The sequence below is a fragment of the Garra rufa genome, chromosome 2, assembly GCF_049309525.1.
Source record: "Garra rufa chromosome 2, GarRuf1.0, whole genome shotgun sequence".
Taxonomy (NCBI): domain Eukaryota; kingdom Metazoa; phylum Chordata; class Actinopteri; order Cypriniformes; family Cyprinidae; genus Garra; species Garra rufa.
Genome location: NC_133362.1, coordinates 6,034,411 through 6,061,747, shown reverse-complemented (window position 1 = coordinate 6,061,747; position 27,337 = coordinate 6,034,411). Strand labels below are relative to the sequence as shown.

The following is a 27,337-nucleotide window of genomic DNA, read 5'->3' as shown; positions in this document are numbered from 1 at the left end:
CACACCGAAGGCGTTTTTGCAGTTGGAGGCGCCTCTTTTGAATGGTTTTCTGTTGGCAGTGAGCGTTCTACGCGCTGCTTATGCGCCCCAGGCGCCTCGCGTTTTCACCGCCTGCTGCGCCTCGCGTTTTTGCAGGAGCGCTCTGAGCGCGTGAATTTGAAAAAAAAAAATCAACTCTGAGCGGAAAAACGCCCAACGTCATTCGCGTTCTTTTCCATTGTCCAATCGAATGAATGGAGAGGCGGTGCTGTGCGCCTCGCGTTTTTAGAACTAAAAGACGCGTTCGGTGTGATCGCGGCCAGATGCGACAGACTTGCGAAATTGCAGGAGCGGCTCGAAATGGCTGTTATTTCAAATAGCGTACCATATTTTAAACTAATCGGTTAACCGGTTTCAACCGGCTAATGAGGCTCGGTGGTCGGTCAAGAAATTTTTTAGTTTTCGCCATCCCTAAGTCGAACGTTTAACTTTTTTGAATAATTATTGATATTCACTCTCCAGAGAATCTTTCTGCACCACATTGGTTCCGTTTGGGTGAAAAACTTCTTCACAAAAGTAGATTTTTCCCAAAAATCTAAAATGCATGAAAATTTCGCCAGCCTCACAATCAAATCTGAGGCATGTGTTTTGTCCGTAGGTCCTGCGACTGGCAGTTTGGGAGTCATGAGTGATTTCGTACTTTTGATCGCTGTAGCGCCCCTATCAGGCCGATTGGGGCGAGCCTTGGTGACGTTGTTAGTACTACCATCCCTCCAATGACAGATCATTTCGCTAGATAAGACTCTTATTCCTTGGCTGGGATCGTTTAAAGCCCATTGAAGCCACAATGAAACAGCATTTTTAACCTTCAAGCCATTGAGCAACACTAAAGTCCACTGTATGGAGAAAAATCCTGGAATGTTTTCCTCAAGAAACTTAATTTCATTGCTACTGAAGAAAGAAAGACATGAATATCTTGGATAACATGGGGGTGAGTAAATTATCAGGAAATTGTTATTCTAAAAAGTGGAGTAATTCTTTAACAATTAATTACACCAAATAGACTCTAACTCTAATAATGAATCATCAACTTCTCAAAGAACACAATCATTTTCTGGTCTAATTTGTTATGTTAGGAACTCGTGCACAGGGGAATTTGCGAACAAAAGAAACCCTCCGAACTGCATTTAAATTTAGCAGCTGCACTTCTGCTGAAGTTCTGGCAAAAGTCTCGACGCACTTCCTGTTCGCTCACAGTCACAGAGGAGACACAAACCAGCTGAAAATCACTTCACACACACACACACACACTAAACCACGTGAACTGAGCAAACTATTTGAACATAAACAGCTTTGAACATAAGCAAATCTGATGATAAAGGAGAACAAGAAAGAACTATGAAACTGTAACAGAAAATATTACAGAAATATTTTTTCCAAAAAATGACTAGCCTATTCTGTCATCACACACCCTCATTTTGCTCCAACCCCATATGTTTGACAAAAATAATCCCATACACCATAGAACTTTTTTGCTTTCATACACTCTTAAAAAATAAAGGTGCTTCAAGATGCCACAATGTCTAAATGGTTCCAAAAAGAACCTTTAACATCTGAAGAACCTTTCTGTTTCACAAAAGGTTCTTTGTGCCAAAAGAAGGTTCTTTAGATTATAAAAAGGTAAGAAAGAGATGGTTCTTTTAAGAACCTTTGACTGAAAGGTTCTTTGTGGAATCAAAAATGGTTCTTCTATGGCATCGCTGTGAAGAACCTTTGAAATCACCTTTATTTTTAAGAGTGCAATATGAAAAAGAGCAGCACGAAATTCTTAAAAATATCTTATTTTGTGCACCACAAGAATGACATCAGGCCAAATAAAAAACAATATTTTCATTTCTGGAATAACTTTTCTTCCCATGCACTTTATAACTGTAATCATGATGTTCCAAACTGAAAAACAGATAAAGATGGTCAAACTGGCCTTAATACCTGAATCATGGCTGTAAGAGCAGAACAAAACAGAGACTTTGACAGATTGACAACACAGATGCATCCATCTAAGTAGCTTCTACTAACTCTAATCTCCGTCACGCCAATTAGCAACATGCCAGCTGCTAATAAACGCTCGCAAAGCTGTTTCAGAATGTGACAAGGCAATTTTTGACTAAATCTCAATGTTTGCTCAAGTTACTGTCCACATCGAGTGCGTTTACACAAGTTTCACGTTTCTCCAGAGCAGCCTGCCTGTGGGTACCAACAATATTATGTCTGAATTGCAAAGGGCTGTTATGATTGGAGAGGTTCGTTAAACACAGTGAAAACTTATAACCTTCTGATGGATGCCTAAAAATAATGCAACCGCTAAACCACCAGATGCTCCGTCCTCATGTATTCTGACACTGTTTGCTGAGCTTTGATGTGGGAAGAGATTGTGGCAAAAGGAGTAAAAGAAAGATCATACTGCACATTAGAAATCAAAACATGAAGCTTAAAGTTCAAAGAACATCCCATTAGTCACAGTAGAAAATACTGAGGTGGCAGAGTGATGTATGAGATGATAACAGCATGGTATTTTGATATAGTCAGCAACAATATGGTCAAAAACAAGGTAACATCATCATAGGACACTGATAGGCACCATGGCGCTTAATGGCTACCATATTTACCGTGGTATTCATATGCTACTTAATGCTATTGTAAAGAATACCATGGTACAAATGTCCATAAACATAGTACTTACATCATATCATGTCCAATAAAACAGTAATATAATGGTATCTTTAATAGGCCTACTTTTTTCCATCTCAGTTTATTAAATTACTAAAATTGGATTACATTTAAGTGGCTTTCAGGCCATTTTCACTCAGAAATTGCTAGTAAATTTCACAATTAAATGCAAAGAAACATGTTATTTTGTGGTACACTACCAGTCAAAAGTTTTTGAACTGCAAGATTTTTAATGCTTTTTAAAGAAGTATCTTCTACTCACCAAGCCTGCATTTATTTGATTCAAAGTACAGCAAAAACAGTAAAATTTTGAAATATTTTTACTATTTAAAATAACTGATTTCTATGTCAATATATTTACATTTTTTATTTATTTCTGTGATTTCAAAGATCAATTTATGGCATTATTACTCCAGTCACATGATCTTTCAGAAACATTATTATTATGTTGAAATCAGCTGAGAAGAATTTTTTCTGGTTCCTTTGATGAGTAGAAAGTTCAGAAGAACAGCGATTATCGGAAATAGAAATCTTTTGCAACATTATAAATGCCTTTATCATCACTTTTAATCAATTTAAAGCATGCTCACTAAATAAAAGTATTTTTATATTATAATTTATTTCCAAAAAAAAAAGAAAAAAAAATACTGACTCCAAGCTTTAGTGTATAATGTTACAAAAGCTTTTTATTTCAGATAAATGCTGATATTTTGATCTTTCTATTCATCAGAGAATCCTGAAAAAATGTACTCAACTGTTTTAGATTTTGACAATAACAAAAATAATAATACATGTTTCTTGAACAGCAAATAAGCATATCAGAATGATTTCTGAAGGATCATGTGATACTGAAGACTGAAGTAATGATGCAGAAAATTCATCTTTGCGCACAGAAATAAATTATATTTCTACATGTATTAAATTAGGAAACTGTTATATTAAATTCTAATAATATTTCAGATTTTTACAGATTTTTTAATCAATTTAATGCAGGTTTGGTGAGCAATAGCCACATCTTTAAAAACATCATAAATCTTTAGTGTAAAGCCTGAAATAGCATTTTCTTTTTAAACTTCCTCCAATAAACTTTGGTATACTGCTAAAATCTTTTGAATGGTATAGTGTATAATGTTACAAAAGCTTTTTATTTCAGATAAATGCTGATCTTTTGGATCTTTCTATTCCTAAAAGAATACTGAAAAAGTACTTTTTAAATATTGATAATAATGATAAAAAAATAATAAATGTTTCTTAAACAGCAAATCAGCATATCAGAATGATTTCTGAAAGATCATGTGACACTGAAGGCAGAAAATGCGTCTTTGAGCACAGAAATAAATTATATTTTAACATATATTCAATCAGCAAATAGTTATTTTAAATTATAATAATATTTCAAATTTTTACAGATTTTTTCAGCATTTTTGATCAATTAAATGCAGACTTTGAGAGCAGAAAAGACTTGAAATAGCATCTTCTTGCGAAACTTACTCCAATAAACTTTGGTATTCTTCAATAAAAAAGTAATTTCTTGAAGTATAGCAATCTAGTCTGAAGCTGTGCCAACATACATCAAGGAATACCACGGTATTCACAAGCTACTTTAAAGATTACCATGGTAAAACTGTTCAAAGGCTATATATAGTACTTACATCATCATGTCTAATAAAACACATCCTGATAATCCATGGCTAGTGTTTCAATTTATGACAGCACTGGAAAGATAACATCAGCCAAACTGCTTACAAGCAGTGATAAGGTAAATCAAGAAATACCATGGTATTTTGTCTTACCTGTCTTCACGGCGCACCTGTGACACATGGAGTCGGTGTCAGTTTTGTGTGCTTTTGAGTTGTTTCCCACCCTGATCATTCCTGCAAACATCATGATGGTTAAAAACCGGTAAATCCACCGAATTAACGTCAGTTTCGGCGAGTTAAACTACAAACGCCGCGCTTGTCATTCTCCGTTGGGCGGCGAGTGAACCAAACGCGTTCACTTTCTTTCAGAAATATGACTTGTTTGTTTACACTTTTTCCACTTAATGTCCGCAGATAGCAGGGTTGTCAGATATGCAATCTTAATCGACGCTTGAATAAACCAGATGCGCAAAAAATCCAACTCTGCGACGTAACGTTAAAGGGCGAGTTTCCTGTGAGAGAGAAACGCTGTTGGAAACCTGAAGAAAGCTCGCGTTTGCGTTCCTCTGCTAAATCATAACAAATAAGTCAGAGTTCTTTGTTTTATTTGCATTATCCTCTGGAAAAATTACGATACAGCATATTATTGTCAGAAAGAAGACGAGAACACCGGATTACAGCCGCACTTTGTCCCGTTATGTGGCGCGTTGTGAACTGAAGGAGTTTCTGTGACGTCTGCTGGAATTTGACTCCTCTTGATTCAATTCACACCAAAGCAAAACTCCCATGAACTTCACATAGGGCACGGTTGCAACAAGGCTTATTTGCAAAGAGCAGGAATAAGATACAGTGATGATATTCATACTGCACATGCTTTATTGGCCCATCATTCTTCCTGAAAGAAATCAGCCACATGTGATCATTCCTTCTACAAAAAAAAAAAAAAAAATCATTTTTATAAATGGTAAAAAAGTATTTTTTTAAAGATGAGATTTTTGGTCATAGTGTCTAAGTTTGTTTGTGTGATATAGACAGGAATATCCTTAATGAAAGTCATTAAAAATATAAAATCAAGTTGCATTTATTGTAAAGAATGATGCATATGCAAAACAAAATATTTCATAAAATGGTTTGTTAGGTTTGAAATGATTAAGGAGAGACACTGCAGGCCAAAACGCAGTTTTTTTTCATGCACCTATCAAGTTTGAGAATTTGGGCTTGTTTTTTCAGACTAGTTGAAAGAAAACATCCAAAAATACTGTTAAGTGTTTCTTTTTATGTATTTGTGTCAATAGATGTCAATTACAATGCATATTTTTAAAGGCTGTTTTCTCAAAATGAGTTTGTCTCCTACCCTGAGCCATAAATCTCCACTTCAGTACTTACACACACCAAACTATGCATTTTTATTCCTGTCTATATCCTGAAGGATATAAAAACATAACATTTTAATCAGTGCTTTCTGAGCTTCTAATAGGCATAGCTAGCGTGTGTCAGTGATATTGTGTCAAGCTAAAATACCAATTTTATTAATTTTACACATTGTCACAAGTTTTTACCAGATTCAACCTAAAAACCTAAGTTCAGCAGCTGCCTTAAAATTTTAAGTTAAATCAGCTTAAAACTATAAGTCATTTTAACTTATTACACTAAAAATGAGTTGATTTAACTTGAGTTAAAATGACTTAAGTTGGTTTAACTTAAAATTAAGGCAGCTGCTAAACTTAAGTTTTTAAGTTGAAACTGGTGAAAACTTTTTACAGTGCATGCTGTCCCTTACCACAATATTGATTGAAAAGCTTGCCATAACATTACATAACTGTAATTTTATAATGATAATAATAATGAACCCCTTTAATAGTTAGGTATCGCTCCTTTTTTTTAAGTGAATAGGTAAAAAATCTACTTGTTACTTAAGAATGTTTTTCATTTAGCGTACTATTCTTTGTTTTTATATAGCCAATTCACCTTATTAAAGATGCTGACTGTGCTCAAATAAAATAAAGAAATTGCCAAATGATATTTAAGACTGATTTAATTACATTTTACTGAAAGTCATTAAAAATATAAAATCAAGTTGCATTTATTGTAAAGAATGACACATACATGCAAAACAAAACATTTTATAAAATGGAAGTTTGTTAGGTTTGAAATGATTAAGGAGAGACACTGAAGGTCAAAACGCAGTTTTTTTTCATGCACCTATCAAGTTGAGAAAACATCAAGAAATACTGTTAAGTGTTTCTTTTCTAGCATCTATTTGTGTCAATAGATGTCAATTACAATGCATATTTTTAAAGGCTGTTTTCTCAAAATGAGATTTTTCTCCTACACTGAGCCATAAATCTCCACTTCAGTAGCACTTACACACACCAAACTTTACTTTTTTATTCCTGTCTATATCCTGAAGGTTTTTACAGACGGATTTGTTAATATATAATTTGCTTCATTTTGTACATTTTATTCCTCGAAAAAATTCCTGTTTCTTCTAAGTTTTTTCTGAATTGTCATGACAAAATGAGATACCCCAAATCCCCTCTGTAAAAACTTTTGACTCTAATATGTTAAAAAATAATCAAGAATTTTGAAACCGACTTCATCCAGTGTTTTGATTTTTGTACTAGAAATTTATGCAAATTCGTGCATATTTCATTAAACAGTGGATCATTTGCATATTTAAACCTAACATTTTAGAAAACTTGTAATACAAAAAATGTTTGCAATTATCAATGTAATCAATCGACTGAGTAAGTAAGGTGATAACTATTAGTTAATTTTTTTTACCATATTCACCTGCAGTGTCTCGCCTTAAGCAATAAATAGTGTTGGAAATGATATCTGAAATGCACCCGTGGTTCCTTACCCATGGTGCTCCTTTGCTAGAACACCTGTGTGAACCTGGAAGAGAACCGAGTTCATATATCCACAAAAATCTCCTACCTGCTGATCAACGACAAGCAAAAAATAAAGAAAATGACACTTTAAATTTAATCAATGACAGTCTTAAACTTTTTCGTGTCTCTGTTCAAAAGTTTACATACACTTGATTCTTAATACTGTGTTGTTACCTGATTTTTTATTTTTTTATTTTTTGTTTAGTGATAGTTGTTTTGTTTGTCCTGAACAATTAAACTGTTCAGTTCTTCAGGAAAATCCTTCAGGTCCCAGAAATACTTTGGTTTGTCAGCTTTTTGTGTATTTGAACCCTTTCCAACAATGACTGTATGATTTTAAGATCCATCAATTCACACTGAAGACAGCTGAGGGACTCATATGCAACTATTACAGAAGGCTATGTGAAGGTTAAATTCATAATTAAGGGAAGGTTCTGTTTTATTATTTTGCAAACATTATGGAAATGTTACATTTGAAAGTTCTCTAAGCCATCTTAGGTGAAGGTCCAACTATTATACAATGTTTTGAAGTTCCATGAACAATGTATAAATTATGTTTCGAGAGACATTGCTAAAGATCAGATAACTTTGAATGAATATATATATATATATATACATACATACACACACATTGGAGAATGTTCGCAAAGTTCTGATAAAATTTCCTGTTTTCTTGGTTATTAGTATATTTATAGTTTCAAAGCATTTTATAGCAGTTCAGGTTGTGTTTAACAGATGTCTGGGTTGAAACTGTTCCGATTTGCCTTTTACTCTAAACTGTATATTTCATGAATGGTAAACTGAGAGATTTTCATTCCGATATCATGAAGTACAAACAGGAATAATAAACTGCCTGGAATAATCAGAGATCTGATCCGTTTGCCAAATGCAATCACTGCTTGAATGTGTTTCTGTTGTGTGTCTTTCTGTCTTTTTGTCTCGTTCAGCTCCAGGAAGCAGCAGTGAGCAGCCGAACAGAGCCGCTCTTTGTGTCATGCTCTATAGCCAGTAGAAAGTCTCATTCGAGGTCTGTGTTTGTCTCATAATGGTTTAATTGAGCTAAACTGCCCAGAGCGTCAGAATCAAAGTCTCTCACTGAAGCAGCTAAATCAAATTAACATCTCATCTCGTGACTTTAGGACCCAATGAACCAGCAAATCCGTTCTGTTTGTTGTCAATTTAAGTGATGTTTAAGAAAGTCTGACATTTTCCAAGTTACATAAAACACACAGTGAGGTATAAATATAATACTTTAAAATTTGACTTTTGCTGTCACATGAAATTCAAAGAGTACTACTAGTTAAAAGTTAGTTTTTCTTTATTATTACTGTTTTTCCACATGCTATAATATTAGTAAAGTTATTAAAACTAAGAAATAACACAAATAACATGGTATAAATCAATGCAACTATGTAGTCACAAAAATGTACAACTGTTTTGAAGAATTGAAATGCTTGTAGACATGCTCTGCAATTACTTGAGATAGCCACTATGTGTCAGTATTGTACAACCTCAAGCAAAGTCTCTCAAAGGGTAGCTGTTGAAACTGTTTAGAGAGAATAGAGACAATACAGCAAAGACTGAGATAATATATCTGTGATCAACTAGGTAAACAACTTTATGATTTTTAATAATTAAAAATAGTTTTCTTTTTCATTCATTTATGCCCATTCATGACAGGGGCATACACAAAAGTGAGTATGCCCCTCACATTTCAGCAAACATTTTAGTTTATCTTCTCAAGTGACAATACAATAGAAATTAAACTTGGATATATTTTAGAGTAGTCAATGTGCAGCTTGTATAGCAGTATGGGTTTAAGGTCCTCTGAAAATAACTCAACATACAGCCATCATTGTCAAAATAGCTGGCAACAAAAGTGATAACAGCAGTATGTTGTTTAACCATGCAAAGCCACATGTCCTATTCATCTTGTTTATGTTTTTGTCTGCTTGACAGGACCATACAAAGTTGTGTATCTTGTATTAGAGCAGTTAAAATTTGGTGCTTTAAGTACAATTCTCTCATACTGACCACTGCATGTTCAACATGGCATCTCATGGCAAAGAACTCTCTGAGGATTTGAGAATTAATATTGTTGCTCTCCACAAAGATGGCCAAGGTTATGAGAGGTTCAGTAACACCCTGAAACCGAGTTACACTACAGTGGTCAGGGTTAAACAGGGGTTTTCCAAGATGGGTTCCATTCGGAACAGGCCTTGCAAGGGTTGATCAACAAAGCTGAGCACTCGTCTGTGCGTCAGGTGCAAAACCTGGCTTTAAAAAACAGATGCATGAGTGCTGCCAGCATTGCTTTAAAGGTTGCAGAAGTAGAAGGTCAGCTTGTCAGTGCTCAGACCATACGCCGCACACTGCAACAAGTCGGTTTGCATAGGCGTCGTCTCAGAAGGAAGCCTCATCTGAAGCTGGCTCACAGGAAAGCCCACAAACAGTTTGCTGAAGACAACCAATCCAAGAGCATGAATTACTGGAACCATGTCCTGTGGTTTGATGAGACTATAAGATAAACTTGTTTGGCTCAGATGGTGTCCAGCATGTGTGGCGATGCCCTGGTGAGGAGTACCAAGAAAATTGTGTCTTGCCTACAGTCCAGCATGATGGTGGTAGCATCACGGTCTGGGGCTGCATGAGTGCTGCTGGTTCTGGGGAGCTGCAGTTTATTGGGGGAACATGCATTTCATTATGTACTGTACATTCTGAGGCAGAACATGATGTCTTTTCTCCAGAAACTAGGCCGAACGGCAGTTTTCCAACATGATAACGATCCCAAACACACCACCAAGATGACAACTGCCTTGCTGAGGAAGCTGAAGCTGAAGGTGATGGGGCGGCCAAGTATGTCTTCAGACCTAAGCACCTGTGGGGCATCCTCAAGCGTATAGCGGAGATGCATGATTAAAGGATAACTATTGCCAAAATGCAACCTGGGCTGTTTTTTTTTTTTACTGTAAATGAGACAAACATATATCTAAAAGCATAATTATGACAAACGAGCCGTTTTTGAGATTGACCGTGATTTCGTTTTGTGGTCAATGGCCGGTGAATGGGAGTACTAGGGGCATAACTTTGAGCGCATCAAAATATATTTATACAACACTAAGAAGGCTCGACACACCATGAAACTTTGCTTGAAGTATCGCCTGCGTCTCAGCACATGAATCGAGCATTGAGAACATTGTTTGTGTACACAGAGTTTACTAAAAAGAAAGGTTTTGAACAACTCACTTTCACTGTTTGTGTTTCCGCTCGCGGCCGTCTTGCCAGTCAAGAAGTGTCCATCTCCGAATGCGAATGAATGGACTCCATAGGACGAAATATTAGGCTTATATGAGGCTCTTTTTACAACTAGAAGGTTAATATTGTTTTTCACTTGCGACAAAACAACAAATTAGCCGTGCATTTATATGGAAATATGCTTTAGGAGCTATCCATCCTCGCATTCGGAGATGGACACTTCTTGACTGGCAAGACAGCCGCGAGCGGAAACCCAAACAGTGAAAGTGAGTTGTTCAAAACCTTTCTTTTTAGTAAACTCTGTGTACACAAACAATGTTCTCAATGCTGGAGTTCATGTGTAAAGACCCAGGCGATACTTCGAGCAAAGTTTCATGGTGTGTCGAGCCTTCTTAGTGTTGTAAAAATACAATTTTTGATGCGCTCAAAGTTATGCCCCTAGTACTCCCATTCACCGGCCATTGACCACAAAACGAAATCACAGTCAATCTCAAAAACGGCTCGTTTGTCGTAATTATGCTTTTAGATATAAGTTTGTCTTACAGTAAAACAAAAACAGCCCAGGTTGCATTTTGGTAATAGTTATCCTTTAAGGCAGTGCCAGATAACAATGGTGCTAACACAATATATATGACACTTTGGACAAGTTTACTTAGGGTGTACTCACTTTTAAAAAAGAAAACACTGGCAATTTATTGAATATTCCAAATGTTTCTTAAATTAATTTTATATCATTTAAATGTGACTAGAAATTTATTTGGAAAATAATTTATAGATTTTTCTTTGTCTTCTACATTCCTCATTTCCCATGTTTTAAAAATCCTAGTAAAAATTAATTTGCAGTTGGGGTTTTTGAGAAATATCTAACATCTTATTAAATGGTCACCCTAATGTGATCTATAGAGATATAGCCAGAGCGCAAAATTTGTACCAAAAACGAGTTTTATTGACAGTTCTGAGGCCGTTTGATTTCAAAATAACAGTAAACATGTCTATAACTTTCAGGTAGAATACAAGGAACAAGGCCAGTTAAACATCTTGCAATTTATATGAAATACAACAGCTTAAAACTGAAGGACCAGACGTGTTAACATGCAACCATTGAAACAAATCCTTAAACTCAAAATACCCTCGAAATAATATGCCCAGTCTGTTTGCAAAAGTCCAACATGCACATGAAAGGACATCTCTGCATCTCACACCATCGGCTCATCCGGCTCCAAATGCGCCGCTGCCCTACTGGAGAACACGTCGGCCAGCATGTGTTTGGGAATCTCGGACCCACGCACCCGTAGGGTGTAACACGCGTCCTCCACCTTCCCCAGGCTCTGCCGCAGTGTGTGCAGTTTCTTCGACACCTCGTAGGGTCCAGTGTTGCCGATGTAGGCGAAGCCGTCGTGGATTTCCCGCAGGAAGCCGCCGAGCTGGAAGGGCGTGTCTATGTCACCGTTACCCACGCTACTTATGCACATGCGCATCAGCTCGCCCGTCAGGTCCGCTACACCCAGCAGGTAGTCTGTCGGCGTTATCTGGAAGGTCAATACGCTCGGGCCGGTACATGTGACCTCACCTTCACCCTTCAGAGAACAAGCATTAAATTTCAAGCATTAAGAACTTTCACATTAATTGTACCCTCCTCCTGGTGGAATGACTTGCCCAACTCAATCCGAACAGCTGAGTCCTTAGCCATCTTCAAGAATCGGCTAAAAACACATATCTTCCATCTTTATTTGACCCTCTATTAATTTCATTATTAGTTTTTATTAATTTTAGAAAAACTGCTTTTAGTCAGTCTGCCTTCTCAATTAAAGCCTCGAAAGAATGGAATGACATCCCAACGTCAATTAGAGAATTAAATAGTTATAATGAATTTCGTTCTTCTTTTAAATCTTGGCTTTTTAGCATGCAAATATGTCAACATTAATTTTTTTGTGTTGTTTTTGGAAATTGTAGGGTTTGTTGTATTATGTTATATTTTGTTATGTTTGATTAAATTGTTGTATTTGCATTGTATTTTTAGGTTGCCTGTTGTACATCTGGCCAGGACTGCAGATGAAAATTAGCCTTTTGGCTAACTCTGGCATATTTTGACTTGTCATGTTAATATGCATTGTCCTTGTAATAATAAACTAAACGGGAATTTACTTACTGCTTGTTTTCTAAAAAAAAAAAAAAATGTAAAAAAATAAATAAATAAAAAAAAATTAAACAAAATAACAATAGCTTATTGTGTTCTTGTTGAATTCTATCTATTTTTAGGCCTCTAACACTAGCTTGCTTTTTTCTTTTTTATTCCATCTATTTTCTTTTTATTTATTATGCAATTAAAAAAAACCCTTGATACGTGTACTGCTTTAGGGTGAATGAGGCTTGTCATAGCACTTACATGCTATTGCTCCTTTTGTTGTTTCCTATTGCTTCCATTGTCCTTTTTTGCAAGTCGTTTTGGATAAAAGCTTCTGCTAAATGTCTAAATGTAAGCAAACAAAGAGTTTCTATTGCCAAAAATGGCTTTTGGATCATTAGTTTCTATTCTAAGTAATAATTGAATGGCTGAAATGAATGGCCTAATCTTTAGTATGATCAATAGAGAGCTGCAGGGATAATTGTTTTTGCAGTTTTGGTGTGTTGAAGACAGATTGGAAAGATCATATTTATGAGTTGAACATGAATGCCACAGAAAAGTCATAATTATGGGTGGGAAGATTCTCCTCTAAAGTTTCTTTACACCCCATGTTTCTGAGTTGAGGGTGTCAATAACAGTGTTTCTGCTGATTTTATGAAGATATATTGAGGACTTTTTATGACCAAGTGAGGAATAAATTTAAAGGGGTGGTTTACTCAAAAATTCTGTCCTAATTTACTCATTCTTGGTTTTTTTAAGACTATTATGGAAGCCCGTTCTGCCACTGAATAAAAAAAAAAAAAGTGGTTGGGACTTTTTATCTTACAATTCTGACCTTTTTTCTTAGAATTGTGAAATATAAACTCGTAACTGCAAGTTATAAATTCAGAATTGCAAGATATATACACGCAATTCTGAGAAATAAAGTCAGTATTGTGTGATATAAATTCACAATTGCAAGAAAAAAAGAAAAAAAATTGGTGTGGTATTAAGTCGCAATTCTGTGAACATCTCAGTCTTTTTTCCTCAGAACTGAATTTTATAACTCGAGTTTATTTTTCGCAAGTCTGAGAAAAAAGTCAGAATTGCAAGATATAAACTCGCAATTACAAGTCAGAATTAATTTATTCTTAGAAATAAAGTCAGTATTGCATATAAACTTGCAAATGCGAGAAAAAAGTGAGATAAAAAGTCGCAATTGCGAGTTATAAAGTCAGAACTGTGACTTTATATCACGCAGTTCTGAGGAATAGTATCACAATTGCATGCTATAAACTCATAATTGCAAGAAAAAAGTCAGAATTGTGTGATATAAGCTTGCAATTCTGTGAAAATGTTCAACATTTATTCATTTTGAAGCCTAAATACCACCACCAGAAATAAAAAGCTAAACGTAGGCTATAAACGAACTACACCACAAGGTCTGGCAACTCTTTGAATCCTCATTTAGTCTTTACGATAAAAAATGAGTGGCCTTTCTTTACAAAAAAATTGCTTGTCAATAGTCTGTTATGCTTTTATCAGCAAATATACAGCATTTATTATTTTTCTCAACTTGTTTTCTTTCAGTTGAGACAGGTTTTGTATTTCTGCTACAAATAACAAAAAGCTATTTTTCATAGGTCAGTCATTTTTGACACCACAAGTGTGACTTTGTGCCATTTTGATAAAGATAAAAGCATTTCAAAACAAACTTCCAAATTAAACATTAAAGCACACTGCTGTGACAAACAATGCACTTTTTCAATGTTTTTTCACTGCAAAACTGCCTACGACCACTCAGGGTGTTACTGATGTATTTTATGCCATAGAATAAAACATAAAAATATATTGAGCTTGCATTTACCACAAGCCTTATGTTTTACCAAAACACACTCAAGAAACCAATTGACTAACTGGGACAAAAAGAACCAAAACTTGTTTTTGGCCTTAACAAACAACACTATATTTGAGAGTTGAATTACAAACAAAGCAGCTAGAAAATTGAGAAATCACACATGCCCCACAGAACGGGCAAACATTTTCCCCCAAATTGGTCCAGCGCGTCTAAAAATATCTCAATTACAGAGAGACGTGCAAAGCAGACAGCCACCACTGCTTTCTAAAAATAGCAGCAAAAGATGGAGTGATTGTCAGCGATCTGATAAACCTGGAGAAAGTGCTCTCGGGAACGTAGCCAGTCTGTTTTGGCAAGACAACACCAAGGAGGCCGTGTTTACATTAAGATGGATGCAGTATTGTACCTTATTTTCTCTCATAAAGACCAGACGAGCGTTGATTTCCTCCAGGCTGATGAGCGAGCGATGTTTGATGAAGTGATAGAAGGATACGGCCTCAACGTACTCCTGAATGCCTGGAGGTAAAACAAGGATGCTCTCTTCATGATCACAGTTTAGTCATTTGATAGTGCTCAAAGATTTAATTTGATTATTTTTTTACAACACATATTTTGTTTCAAAAAGCCCACACTCATTTATTTTATTAATAGCTAAAAAATAAAAGGCATGCACTATGATAAATTGCTTTTCCATGGCCTGCATTTTGAGATTTATGAGATTATTTGAATCTGATTAACTGAATAACACACATCAATATTGGCAATATCAAGAACAATGCATTTTCCAGCACGATTACAAAACTACACTAGCACTACAAAATCCCGATCTGAATCAAACGATCCAACTGAATCATTTCGCAAAATGATTCATGAACCCACTCCAAAGTTGCGCTCTAAATCAAATGATTAGCGATTCACGATCCGCACTACAAAATCCTGATCTGAATCAAACGATTCGCAATCCGACTGAATCATTTTGCAAAATGATTCACGAACCCACTCCAAAGTTGCGCTCTAAATCAAATGATTAGCGATTCACAATCCGCACTACAAAATCCCGATCTGAATCAAATGATTCACGATCCAACTGAAGTGGCAAAATGATTTGCGAACCCGCTCCAAAGTTCAGATCTAAATCAAATGATTTGCGATACACGCTATGGAATCTCTATCTAAATCAAATGATTCACCATACGTGATCCAACTGAATCATTTCGCAAAATGATTCATGAACCCACTCCAAAGTTGCGCTCTAAATCAAATGATTAGCGATTCACGATCCGCACTACAAAATCCTGATCTGAATCAAACGATTCGCGATCCGACTGAATCATTTTGCAAAATGATTCGCGAACCCGCTCCAAAGTTCAGATCTAAATCAAATGAATTGCGATACGCGCTATGGAATCTCGATCTAAATCAAATGATTCACCATAAGTGATCCAACTGAATCATTTCGTGAAATTATTTGCGATCCTGCTTTGAAGTTCAGATCATCTAAATGATTTTTTGATACACGAAATTCCAATCTGATTCAAACGACTCATGATCCGATTGGATTAACTCGCGAAATGATTTGCGAACCCATTCCGAATTTTAGATAGTCTAAATTTAATTAGTCACGAGCCTTCTCTAAAGTCCAGATCAATCAAATGATTCATGATTCGCAGCCTCGATTTGAATCACATGATTCACTATATGCGATCCGACTGGAGATCTTCAAAACAAGTGAATCATTACGAAAAGCTTTACCTGCTGGTTCACATACTTTTTAAATCAAAGGAGCCATTCTTTTTCGAATTTTGACATTAATCGTAATGATTTTGTTTTTTGCTAGTGAATCACTTGAACTGATCAAAGTCACGAGTTTGAATCAATCAGAGCGGTTCCAGCATAAATGACTCCCTCAACTGAACACTTTGTCCGTTCCTCTGTTTTCCGCATCTTCAGCCATGTTTATACTATGCTGTCCGTACTATAACTGACTTAGCAAGCTACTTTTAATAACATTAGCTGAAATAAGCAGGAAAAGTATCATGTTTACAAATTAATTAACCATATTTCCATTTCAAAGTTAACATCCAACACAAATCAACGCACATATCGAGGTGAGGTAACCGGATTACTCTTAACTAGTGAAAACACCTCATTAATATGATGAGCTGCACCTCAAAATACATGTTAGATGGAAACGTTGTGCATTATGATCAAGTTTGTAGCTTAATTCACTATATTTTAAAAAAGTCTGAGAAATGCAGTTTAATAGGAAATCAGTTGAAAGCATCCAGTCATCTCACACCACTAAAGTAAATGTTCAACTTATGAGTATATATTGTAATAAATATTTCAGATATTTGAGAAATTATTGTTGTATCTGATTATACTAGTCTATATAGAGTGATAGTCAATGTAAAAAGAGCAAATAGGACACAAAACATGATAACAACATAAAGTTAAAGTTAACTGTGTGCATGTATGATTTAAACACTAGGACTACCTTATATGTGACCCTGGACCACAAAACCAGTCTTAAGTCGCTGGGGTATATTTGTAGCAATAGCCAAAAATACATTGCATGGGTCAAAATTTTTGATTTTTCTTTTATGCCAAAAATCATTAGGAAATTAAGTAAAGATCATGTTCCATGATGATTCTTTGTAAAATTCCTACTGTAAATATATCAAAATGTAATTTTTGATTAGTAATATGCATTGTTAAGAACCTAATTTGGACAACTTTAAAGGTGATTTTCTCAGTATTTTGATTTTTTTGCACCCTCAGATTCCAGATTTTCAAATAGATGTATCTTGACCAAATATTGTCCTATCCTAACAAACCATACATCAATAGAAAGCTTATTTATTGAGTATTCATATGATGTATACATCTCAGTTTTGTAAAATTTAACCTTATGACTGGTTTTGTGGTCCAGGGTCACATATATGAACTTCTCAGGTAATATCAGTGGTATGACCTATTTCAGATGCAGCAGAAATTACAACAACAGTGGTTACGTACACACATATTTAATTATTTAATCTACATTACTGTTAGGGACGATTCAATAGTCGCTGGATAATAGTAGGGACATGTCTCTATTGTCTAAATTCTACAGCCTTTTATATTAGTATTTTTTCTCTCTCTCTCTCTCTCTCTCTCTCTCTCTCTCTCAAAAAAAAAAAAAAACTATTATAAGAAGCATCGAATGCACTTATAGTTAGTTTTTTTTTTTTGTCTCAGTCGGATGATGTTAAAGGAGTAGTTCACTTTCAGAACAAAAATTTACAGATATTTTGGTGTGTTTTTTGAGGAAAACATTTCAGGATTTCTCTCCATATAATGGACTTCTATGGTGCCCCCGAGTTTGAACTTCCAAAATGCAGTTTAAATGCAGCTTCAAAGGGCTCTAAATGATTCCAGACGAGAAAGAAGGGTTTTATCTAGCAAAACGACCTGTTTTTTTGTTTTGTTTTTTTTTTTTTCTAAAAAAAAGGACAACTTATATACTTTCTTAACTCAAACTTTAACTGTGATCATTTAGAGCCATTTGAAGTTGCATTTTGGAAGTTTAAACTCAGGGGCACCATAGAAGTCCATTATATGGAGAAAAATCCTGAAGTGTTTTTACTCAAAATTAACATCTTGGATGACAAAGGGGTCAAAAAAAAAGTGAACTACTCCTTTAAACTGACCTCTATATTTATGTCCAGCTCTTGTATAAACATCAAGCCAATAATGACAGGACGGAAGACTTTGTGATTAAGCTTTACTTTTGGAGGGCCAATTAACATCAAAGACCCTCTTATCTGTTGCTCCCCACTCACAGCTCTACATGCAGTGTAACCATGTTCAACATAAAAATGTGACCCTGGACCACAAAACCAGTCTTAAGTCGCTGGGGTATATTTGTAGCAATAGCCAAAAATACATTGCATGGGTCAAAATTTTTGATTTTTCTTTTATGCCAAAAATCATTAGGAAATTAAGTAAAGTTCATGTTCCATGAAGATTTTTTGTAAAATTCCTACTGTAAACATATCAAATTGTAATTTTTGATTTGTAATATGCATTGTTAAGAACCTAATTTGGACAACTTTAAAGGTGATTTTCTCAGTCTTTTTTATTTTTTTGCATCCTCAGATTTCTGATTTCAAATAGCTGTATCTCGGCCAAATATTGTCCTATCCTAACAAACCATACATCAATGGAAAGCTTATTTGACTCAGTTTTGTCAAATGTAACCTTATGACTGGTTTTGTGGTCCAGGGTCACAAATGAAAACATAATCTCAACGTGAAGAGCACGTAAAAGAGAGCAGGGTGTCGCGGTTCCCACAGACGTTCAACGTACAGGAGGTTTTGTTCTCTTCTTTCAGGCTCAGCAGGAAAGGAGATAACATTATCAAGCATGAGATTGGAGACTCCCTTTGCAAGACATTTCTTTGGAGGTTAATTTGACAGAACAGTCACCTTTCTGCATGTAAACACTGAGGCTACCAACAAACTAAGGCCAGCCTGCGTCTTCATCTCTAATGGTCAAGAATTTAATGCTCAGTGCCTGCTGGAACAATAACAGAGTTACATTACACATCGTGCATCTCAGACTGTAAATTGTGCCAGTGTGCAACAGCTCTCTGAGCCAAAAAGGAAACAGATAATTGGGCTTTCAGTGAGCCAGAGGCTGCAAAACACACTGTGTGTTTGTGTAAATAGAGATGACAGTCAAAAGGCTGTGCAATAGAGAAGTTCGGTGCCAGACATGAAAGAAAAGAGGCTTTTTTCTAATACGGGTGAAGCATTATCTTCATTTCTATCAGGAACAGCGTGTAGAAATCACTCCTCATGGTCACTGCACAGCAATGGCACTCCGCTTCAGATGATAAACAAACTGTGTGTTTGTCTGCAATGAACCAGGAAACTCTTTATGCAAACATGCTGTCCTCACCTTTTGTTGCTTACATGCTCAGACAGTGCCGAGACTCGCAGAGAAATAAACGTTTTCTATTGTAGAAAAGATAAGAGAATGATTTAACGTGGCCTCCTGCGATGCTGATGATTTAGTCAAGTTCTAAAGGCATAATTATATTAAGTGAATTAATTATTTTGCATGAAATAAAACACGCATTTTGAAAAAATTTGAATTAACGTTTTTTTTTTGGATTCACTTTTAGATTCAAAAGTTTGAGATTGGTAAGATTGGAAGACGTCTCATATCCATTAAGGCTGAATTTATTTGGTCAAAAATACTAAAATATTTTTACAATTAAAAATAACTGTTTTCTATGTAAATATATTTTAAAATGCAATTTATTGCTGGGATGCCAAGCTGAATTTTCAGCGTCATTACGGCAGTCTTCAGTGTCACATGATCCTTCAGAAATCATTATAATATGCTGATTTATTATTAATATTGGAAACAGTTGTGCTGCTTAATATTCCTTTGAAACCTGTGATATTTTTTTCAGGATTCTTTGATGAATGAAAAAAGTTAAAAGGAGCAGCACTTATTTAAAATAAAAATCTTTTGTAACAATATACACTACTGTTCAAAGTTTGGGATTGGTAAGATTTTTTATTTTTGTTTAAGGAAGTCTTTTATGCTCACCGAGGCTGCAATTATTTGGTCAAAAATACAGTAAAATACTAAAATATTTTTACCATTTAAAATGACTGTTTTCTTTGTAAATATATTTTAAAATGTAATTTATTGCTGTGATGCAAAGCTGAATTTTCAGCATCATTAGTCCAGTCTTCAGTGTCACATGATCCTTCAGAAATTCTTATAAAATGCTGATTTATTATCAATGTTGGAAACAGTTGTGCTGCTTAATATTTTGTTGGACCTTGTGATATTTTTTCAGGATTCCTTGAAGAATAAACAATATACATTACTGTTCAAATGTTTGGGGTCAGTGCTTTTTTCCTTTCTTTTTTGATTGCTGTACTTTTTAATCATCAAAGAATTCAAAGAATTTGTAAAAGATATAATACAAAAGAAGATAAATGTTAATAGTTGTGAATTAAAAAAAAAAATCTTAATTTTTATTTTAAATTGTAACAAAAATACTATGTTGCTTAGAGTCACTACAAAAAAAATGAACAGCAAATGTGCATTAGGTGCATAATTTATGCTTTATCTAAGGGAAATAGAATTAGAAAAAAGAAAGAGAAATAGACCACAAAACCATTAAAAAAAATTATATTTCTTAATTTTTATTTTAAATCCTAACAAAAATACTATGTTGCTTAGTGTCACTACAAAAAAAAAAATGAACCGCAAATGTGCATTAGGTGCATAATTTATGCTTTATCTAAGGGAAATAGAATTAGAAAAAAGAAATAGAAATAGACCACAAAACCATTAAAAAAAATTATATTTCTTAATTTTTATTTTAAATCCTAACAAAAATACTATGTTGCTTAGTGTCACTACAAAAAAAAAATGAACAGCAAATGTGCATTAGGTGCATAATTTATGCTTTATCTAAGGGAAATAGAATTAGAAAAAAGAAAGAGAAATAGACCACAAAACCATTAAAAAAAATTATATTTCTTAATTTTTATTTTAAATCCTAACAAAAATACTATGTTGCTTAGTGTCACTACAAAAAAAAAAAAATGAACCGCAAATGTGCATTAGGTGCATAATTTATGCTTTATCTAAGGGAAATAGAATTAGAAAAAAGAAATAGAAATAGACCACAAAACCATTAAAAAAAAATCTTAATTTTTATTTTAAATCCTAACAAAAGTACTATGTTGCTTAGTGTCACTACAAAAAAAAATGAACCACAAATGTGCATTAGGTGCATAATTGATGCTTTATCTAAGGGAAATAGAATTAGAAAAAAAAGAAAGAAATAGAAATAGACCACAAAACCATTAAAAAAAAAATCTTAATTTTTATTTTAAATCCTAACAAAAGTACTATGTTGCTTAGTGTCACTACAAAAAAATGAACTGCAAATGTGCATTAGGTGCATAATTGATGCTTTATCTAAGGGAAATAGAATTAGAAAATAGAAATAGACCACAAAACCATTTTAAAAAATGAGAAAACTGCCTTGAAGTCTTGTTAATGAAGTTCTTCACAATGCATATTACTAATCAGAAATTACTTTTTGATATGTTTACAGTAGAAAATGTACAAAAGATCTTCATTGAACATGATCTTAATATCCTAATGATTTCATAAAAGAAAAATCACTAATTTTGACCCATACAATGTACTGTTGGCTATTGCTACAAATATACCTGCGCTACCTAAAACTGGTTTTGTGGTCCAGGGTCACATTTTTTTCAACTATTAAATCAATTTTTTCCCAGCATTTATTTTAAATCAATGCATAATCTGTCCTTAAAGTACATCACTGGTGATACAACATCTATTGCTGTGTTTAAGTGCACTCATCTCATAAATAAGATCATTCTGATAGAATTAAGTATCTATTCAGTTAATAAACCTTCTGATTAAGAAGGTCACCTTATTATCATATTACCTGTTTATGCATTAATGCCAGCTGCATTAAAATCTTCCACCATGGAGCAGCGTAAACTTGATGTTAATCAGACCACCGTATATCTGCGGCAATTAGTGTCAAGTTTAGCCCTGAGCACCTTTAATGCTTCTGCTCATGAAACACTTTGTCAACGTTTGAGCCCGAGGGTCACAGCCCAATAAAGCTCTTCAGATACAAAGAAAAATAGAAAGCTAATTAGGAGGATCTGACCTCGGTCACGTCGCAAGAAAGACCCCGATGAGTTCTCTGCGGCCATAATCTAAAAATGACTTCCCCTCACCGCTAGATAACTGCAGAATTTGGTAGGTCCCTCCCTGCCTTATCCACGCTTTCCTCAGAAGTTCGCAGACATCATGTCTGCCCTCTCTCCTCTTAGAAATAATAATGGCTGCAAAAATACAGTGACCTTGGAAAATGAAGTAACTTAGGATATTATGTAGTGGGGACCAACAGCATATGGTTGTGCACAATGAGCCAAAAGTCTTCAAATACAACACTGTGCAAACAAGTTTAAGATTATGAGATTGAAGTCAAAGCGGTGTGAGAATAAAGGCAATTATGAGAATAAAGTCGCAGCATCACGAGATTGAAGAAATAATTTGAAAATTAAGTCAAAATTATGACATTTAAGATGCAATATTTTGAGAATAAAGTCAAAATTATGGGAATAAAGTCAGAAATATCAGATTGAAGTCAATGTTTTGAGAATAAAGTCAAAATTATGACATTGAAGTCGCAATATTTTGATATTAGTCAAAATGATAAAAATAAAGTCAGCAATATGAGATTGAAGTCACAATATTTTGAGAATAAAGTAAAAAATAAGACATTGAAATCACAATATTTTGAGAATAAAGTCCAAATTATTATAATAAAGTCATCAATATAAGATTAAAGTCACAATATTTTAAGTATAAAATCAACATTGTGAGAATAAAATCAGCAATATTAAATTGAAGTGACAATATTTTGAGAATAAAGTCAAAATTATGAGAATAAAGTCAGCAATATAAGATTGAAGTGACAATATTTTGAGAATAAAGTAAAAAATAAGACATTGAAGTCGCAATATTTTGAGGATAGTCAAAATTATTAGAATAAAGTCATCAATATAAGATTAAAGTCACAATATTTTAAGAATAAAATGAAAATTATGAGAAAAAAATCAGCAATATAAGATTGAAGTCACAATATTTTGAGAATAAAGTCAAAATTATTATAATAAAGTCATCAATATAAGATTAAAGTCACAATATTTTAAGAATAAAATCAACATTATGAGAATAAAATCAGCAATATTAAATTGAAGTCACAATATTTTGAGAATAAAGTCAAAATTATGAGGATAAAGTCAGCAACAAGATTGAAGTCACAATATTTTGAGAATAAAGTAAAAAATAATACATTGTAGCGGCAATATTTTGAGGATAAAGTCAAAAATATGAGAATAAAGTCAGCAATATAAGATTAAAGTCACAATATTTTGAGAATAAAATCAACATTATGAGAATAAAGTCATAGCAGTGAGAATAAAGTCGTAATATTTGTAGAATTTAGTCAAAATTAAGTAAAATGAGTCATAGTATTTTTAAAATAAAGTAGTAGCGATACAATATTAAAATTGTAATATTTAGAAAATAAAGTCAATTTTGAGAAAAATGTAGCAATGTGAGATTAAAGTCGCAGAACATTTTTTTCATATTTTCACAATAAAGTCAAAATTATAAGAATAAAGTCATAGCAAAACAAGATTAAAGTCACAAAACATTGTGAGAATAAAGTATAATAGGTGATTAATGTTAATTCATGTGAACATCCACCTACTCCGCAAAAAAAGAGCATCTATGGTGTTCAACCTTTCATTCTTCATATGTATTTATCATTAAAAATAGCAAATAAAAACTTTCTAAATTAAGAATGATATTATAAATATTAATTATAAATATGATAGATACAAATATAATAATTATTTTATCTCATAATTACTATATATTTATTTTTATATTTTTGACTTTATTCTCAAAAGACTTTAATCTCATATGTGACCCTGGACCACAAAACCAGTCTTAAGTCGCTGGGGTATATTTGTAGCAATAGCCAAAAATACATTGTATGGGTCAAAATTATTGATTTTTCTTTTATGCCAAAAATCATTAGGAAATTAAGTAAAGATCATGTTCCATTAAGATTTTTTGTAAAATTCCTACTATAAATATATCAAAATGTAATTTTTGATTAGTAATATGCATTGTTAAGAACCTAATTTGGACAACTTTAAAGGTGATTTTCTCAGTATTTTGATTTTTTTGCACCCTCAGATTCCTGATTTTCAAATAGATGTATCTCGGCCAAATATTTTCCTATCCTAACAAACCATACATCAATAGAAAGCTTATTTATTGAGCTTTCATGTGATGTATACATCTCAGTTTTGTAAAATTTTACCTTATGACTGGTTTTGTGGTCCAGGGTCACATATTATTATAACCAAGTTACAAAATTGTAAACATCATAGCTGTACAGTTTAGTTGTCATTTTGCAGTTGTTCATCTGGCGACCTTTACAACTTTACAAGTCTGTTTACTTTGTTGATCTGTGATGATTTTCAGGAGCATATAGAGTTGCAAGCTCTTGACTTGATATAATTGCCTGTACGCATTAAGATGTTTCGTTTTACTGTAAATATACAAATAATCAGATCACAGACACTTTCAAGAGGTTTCGAGCACTGTTTCCAAAATCTAAACACTTTTTAAACTTAGAAAGTACTACATTGAAATTCAAGCATTTTTATGGATTTCCAGAACTGGTATGAACCTTGTATTTAAGATGTTTTAAGAATGGGATATAATATGTATATATAACATTTCTATTTATGATAACAAAACTACAAATATATTGTATTGCAATACAAATATTATTTGTTCACATTACACATCAGCTGTCTTATAAGTGTTGCGTGTAAGTGTGGCCGCACCTGGTGTGAACGATCTGTGAAACTGGTGTAAATCTTCTCCTTTCAGTTCTTCTGCTATCTGTCCGATCTTTTGCCTCACAGCATCCAGTTTCACTTCTGCCTCGTTCAGGATCTCCTCAACATCTGGAACACTGGAAAAACACTCATGCTTATTTATATTCATGTAGCAGATCTAACCTATATAAAACACTCATAATGACATAGAAAATCTAAAAGTACATATATATAATAAATCTAAAAGTACATATACATACATATATATATATATATATATATATTTCATGCAGGAACAACTCTATACATTTATCTTTATTAAGTTTTTTTTTTTTTTTTACACAGAATATTTAAAATTTTTTTAAATAAATAAAGTTTTTAAACAGTAAAATGTTTTTTTTTTAAGAAATCTCTTTTGCTCACCAAGCCTGCATTTATTTGATCCAAAGTACAGCAAAAACAGTAAACATTTAAAATATCTTTGCTATTTAAAATAACTGTTTTCTTTTTGAATATATTTTAAAATGTAATTTATTTCTGTGATCAAAGCTACATTTTCAGTATCATTACTCCAGTTTTCAGTGTCACATGATTCTTCAGAAATCAAGAAACATTTATTATTGTTTATCAATATTTAAAATATTAAAAAAAAAATTCAGTATTCTTTGATGAATAGAAAGATCCAAAGATCAGCTTTTATCTGAAATAAAAAGCTTTTGTAACATTATACACTATACCATTCAAAAGCTTGGAGTCAGTATTTTTTTTTTTCCTTTTGTGAAAGAAATGATAGAAATGTATACTTTTATTAAGCAAGTATGCTTTAAATTGACCAAAAGTGATGATCAAGACATTTATAATGTTGCAAAAGATTTCTATTTCAGATAAATGCTGTTCTTCTGAACTTTCTATTCTTTAAAGAAACCTGAAAAAGATCTACTCTGCTGTTTTCAGCATAATAATAATAATAATAATAATAATAATAATAATAATAAATGTTTTTGAGCAGCAAATCATCATATTACAATGATTTCTGAAGGATCATGTGACTGGAGTAATGGTTCTAAAAATTCAGCTTTGAAATCACAGGAATAAATTACATTTTAAAATATATGTAAATAGAAAACAGCCATTTTAAATAATAAAAAGGTTTCAAAATGTTACTGTTTTGGCTGTACTTTGTATTAAATAAAATGCAGGGCTGGTGAGCAAAGTAGACTTCTTTAAAAACATTTAAAATCTTACTGTTCAAAAACATTTGACTGATAGTGTAGATGTTTTTATTAATTTATTTTTATTTAGGTCAACATTTTTTTCATATTCACCCAAACAGTTAAAAATTAAAAATAATATAAATAAAACAAATAATAATTATAAAAATAATAATATCGATATATTATATTATACAAATTATAAATCAGAAAATACCATTGAAAAGTATATTTTCAATATTTAAACATCGTGAAACTCATTTCTTATTAAAATACATTTGTGACGATTTTTTTACATCTAACTTGTAAGGTTTTTATGTAGTGTGGTAGCATTTACTGACTTTGAATTTGAAAAGACAACAAGGCGATGTACAAGAGCCATCATTGTGGAAAAAAAATATTACTCATCTTTTATTTACATTTGAACAAAAAGTGTCATGTCCAAAATTATTCATACCCTTTGCAAACTGCCACAGTCTGTGGGAAAATCCAAAGTTCTATACCATTCCCAATAGTCCAAGCTGTTCTAAAGCATCCTAATTAGCCTGATTCATTGGGAACAACTGTTTTAATCAACTCAACAGGTGAAGAACAGAAACTCTCTGCTGTTGGTTTGTGGACAGTCATCATGGCTAAGACAAAGGAGCTCACTGAGGACCTGCGGCTGCGCATTGTGGCTGCTCACGAGTCAGGAAAGGGCTATAAGACCATATCTAAATGTTTTGAAGTTCCAGTGGCTACAGTGCAAAGTATTATTAAAATAAATACAAGACGTTCCGCACAGTGAAAAATCTCAGAGGACGTGGTCGGAAGCCAAAAGTGACACTTGTGCTGGCCAGGAGGATAGTGAGAGAGGTAAAAAATAATCCAAGGATCAGCACCAAGGCCATCCTGATGAATCTGAGCTCTGCTGGTGGCAACATCTCAAGGCAGACAGTCCAACAAGACAATGAACACCGCTGGGTTCCACGGACACAGACCAAGGAGGACACCACTTCTCCAGATAAGGCACACAAAAACCCGCTTGGCCTTTGCAAATGCTCATCTGGACAAAGTAGAAGACGTCTGGTCTTCTGTTTTATGGTCAGATGAAACAAAATTGAATTGTTTGGCCACAATGATGTAGTCTTCATTTGGCATAAAAAAGGAGAAGCCTTCAACCCTAAGAACACCATCCCC

General features: G+C 33.6%; 2 protein-coding genes across 2 annotated transcripts in view; both read right to left on the bottom strand.

The window, feature by feature from the left end:
- disc1 (DISC1 scaffold protein) overlaps nt 1–5,035 on the bottom strand; it is an 89,741-nt gene extending 84,706 nt beyond the window's left edge. Inside the window, exon 1 of the mRNA XM_073834559.1 lies at nt 4,500–5,035. Coding sequence (XP_073690660.1) covers nt 4,500–4,593 — 94 coding nt within the window. The 5' untranslated portion in view covers nt 4,594–5,035. The remainder of the gene's footprint in view (nt 1–4,499) is intronic.
- Nucleotides 5,036–11,419: 6,384 nt separating this feature from the next.
- On the bottom strand, nt 11,420–25,116 carry tsnax (translin-associated factor X). The gene is made up of 3 exons (XM_073834557.1): nt 24,954–25,116; nt 14,864–14,973; nt 11,420–12,072 (listed from the first exon to the last, which is right to left on the bottom strand). Exons 1-3 carry the CDS (start codon nt 25,114–25,116, stop codon nt 11,692–11,694), a joined length of 654 nt encoding a protein of 217 aa, XP_073690658.1. The 3' UTR covers nt 11,420–11,691.
- Between the last annotated feature and the right edge of the window lie 2,221 nt (nt 25,117–27,337).

Bases quoted from the DNA above. Each gene is read 5' to 3' on its own strand.
- tsnax (XM_073834557.1), bottom strand. From the start codon at position 25,116: ATGAATATAAATAAGCATGAGTGTTTTTCCAGTGTTCCAGATGTTGAG. The intron at 14,974-24,953 runs GTGCGGCCACAC...TTTTACCTCCAG, and splicing joins TCACAGATCGTTCACACCAG to GCATTCAGGAGTACGTTGAG. The intron at 12,073-14,863 runs GTACAATACTGC...TGTTCTCTGAAG, and splicing joins TCTTTATGAGAGAAAATAAG to GGTGAAGGTGAGGTCACATG.